Source organism: Miscanthus floridulus, chromosome 14 (genome assembly GCF_019320115.1).
Source record: "Miscanthus floridulus cultivar M001 chromosome 14, ASM1932011v1, whole genome shotgun sequence".
NCBI classification, from domain to species: Eukaryota; Viridiplantae; Streptophyta; class Magnoliopsida; order Poales; family Poaceae; genus Miscanthus; species Miscanthus floridulus.
Window position 1 is genome coordinate 17,104,105 of NC_089593.1, and position 1,362 is coordinate 17,105,466.

Genomic DNA, 1,362 nt, shown 5'->3' on the forward strand with positions numbered 1-1,362 from the left:
CATCAAGCTCCGATGCCCGTACCGGAGGTTGAACAAGTCCCGGTGGAAACTGCCGAGCAAGCGGAGCAGGGGCGGTCGAGGAGACGTTCCTTCCTCACATCCTTCCGCAAATCAAAACTGTAAGTATCTACACTTTTGATGTAAGCTTTGCATTTTGCATTGGATGCTATTATCTTCTGAATTTGTCTCTGAATGTATTAGATCGGCGTCCACCGAAAACCCCGACCAGCTAGCTGGGTGCGGAACGTCCTTACCAACAACGGCTGGACAAACTGCTCAGCAACCAACCGTGGAGGAGCCCATGGCAGGGACTCCACCTGGGCCTCAGTAGGCGGACGACCAGATGCCAGTCCTCGAGCAGAATACAAGTGCTCCAAGCACGAAACCTGATGAGGCGGATACCACAGCGCCAAGGGAGCTGGATCTAGCCGAGGGGCAGCAGCCAGAAGTTGCCCGGAACTTGGTTGCCGACGCGACGGCTCGTGGGAAAGCCCTGGTGGTCGTGGAGTCTGCGAACTCCAGACCAGTGCCACTTTCCGAACAGGAAGCTGAAGAGGATGAAGTAGAAGAAATCCTGGGCCGTCCCCAAGATAGGCGACAACATGTATATGTGTCGCGCTATCGGAACGACGAATGGGTCATGCACGAGGAAATCCCAGAGGTCGAAGAGACTTTAAGAGTCGAACGGGCGGCCAAGCGTCTGGTGACTGAAGTCCAGGTATATTTGGCGTTAGTCCTTGACCCTGTTGTGTAGTCGAGCTGTCTGACGTAGCTTGTCTGTGTGCAGGACTTGATGAAAACTGCAAGATACCGAAAAAGGTGCTTCGACCAGATAGAAGGAACCATGACGACCAATAAGGAGCTGACGGCTGAAGTGGAACGCCTACGGCGCCACCTTGAAGCCGCCGACCAGGAGAGGACAAACCAAGAAACACAGAACCAAAACCTGGTCGGCCAGCTCGAAAACAAAGAGCAGGAGAAAATAAGTAAGTGTTCACCGTATCATAGCAAGTGCAGGACTTGCGTTGTTTTGTTCTTGACTGCAATATCTGTAATGCAGGTTTAGAAGCTGAAGTGACCTGCCTCCAGGGGGAGAACAGCCGCGCGCTTGCAGAATGTGGTCGCCTGAAGGAGGATAACGAGAAACTGGCACGCCGCCAGTCGGAACTCCAAGACCACACTAACAAAATGAAGGACGACCTGAAAAGTAAGCACTCCAGACCACCTTTCTCGTTCAATTGCCCGCATCGCCTTGTCGTGTCATCACGTTTGATGTCTTGTACTGTTTTCAGTTTTGAAAGTCAATGCCAAGAGGCACCTTGAGGCCGTGATCAAGGAGCGCGACGACTGGAAAGCACAATG

At 52.8% G+C, this 1,362-nt stretch overlaps 1 protein-coding gene across 1 annotated transcript in view; it reads left to right on the top strand.

The window, feature by feature from the left end:
- The first annotated feature begins 413 nt into the window (after positions 1 to 413).
- Positions 414 to 1,362, top strand: part of LOC136503112 (uncharacterized) — a 1,122-nt gene continuing 173 nt past the window's right edge. Inside the window, exons 1-4 of the mRNA XM_066498294.1 lie at positions 414 to 718; positions 788 to 986; positions 1,061 to 1,207; positions 1,293 to 1,354. Coding sequence (XP_066354391.1) covers positions 641 to 718; positions 788 to 986; positions 1,061 to 1,207; positions 1,293 to 1,354 — 486 coding nt within the window. The 5' untranslated portion in view covers positions 414 to 640. The remainder of the gene's footprint in view (positions 719 to 787; positions 987 to 1,060; positions 1,208 to 1,292; positions 1,355 to 1,362) is intronic.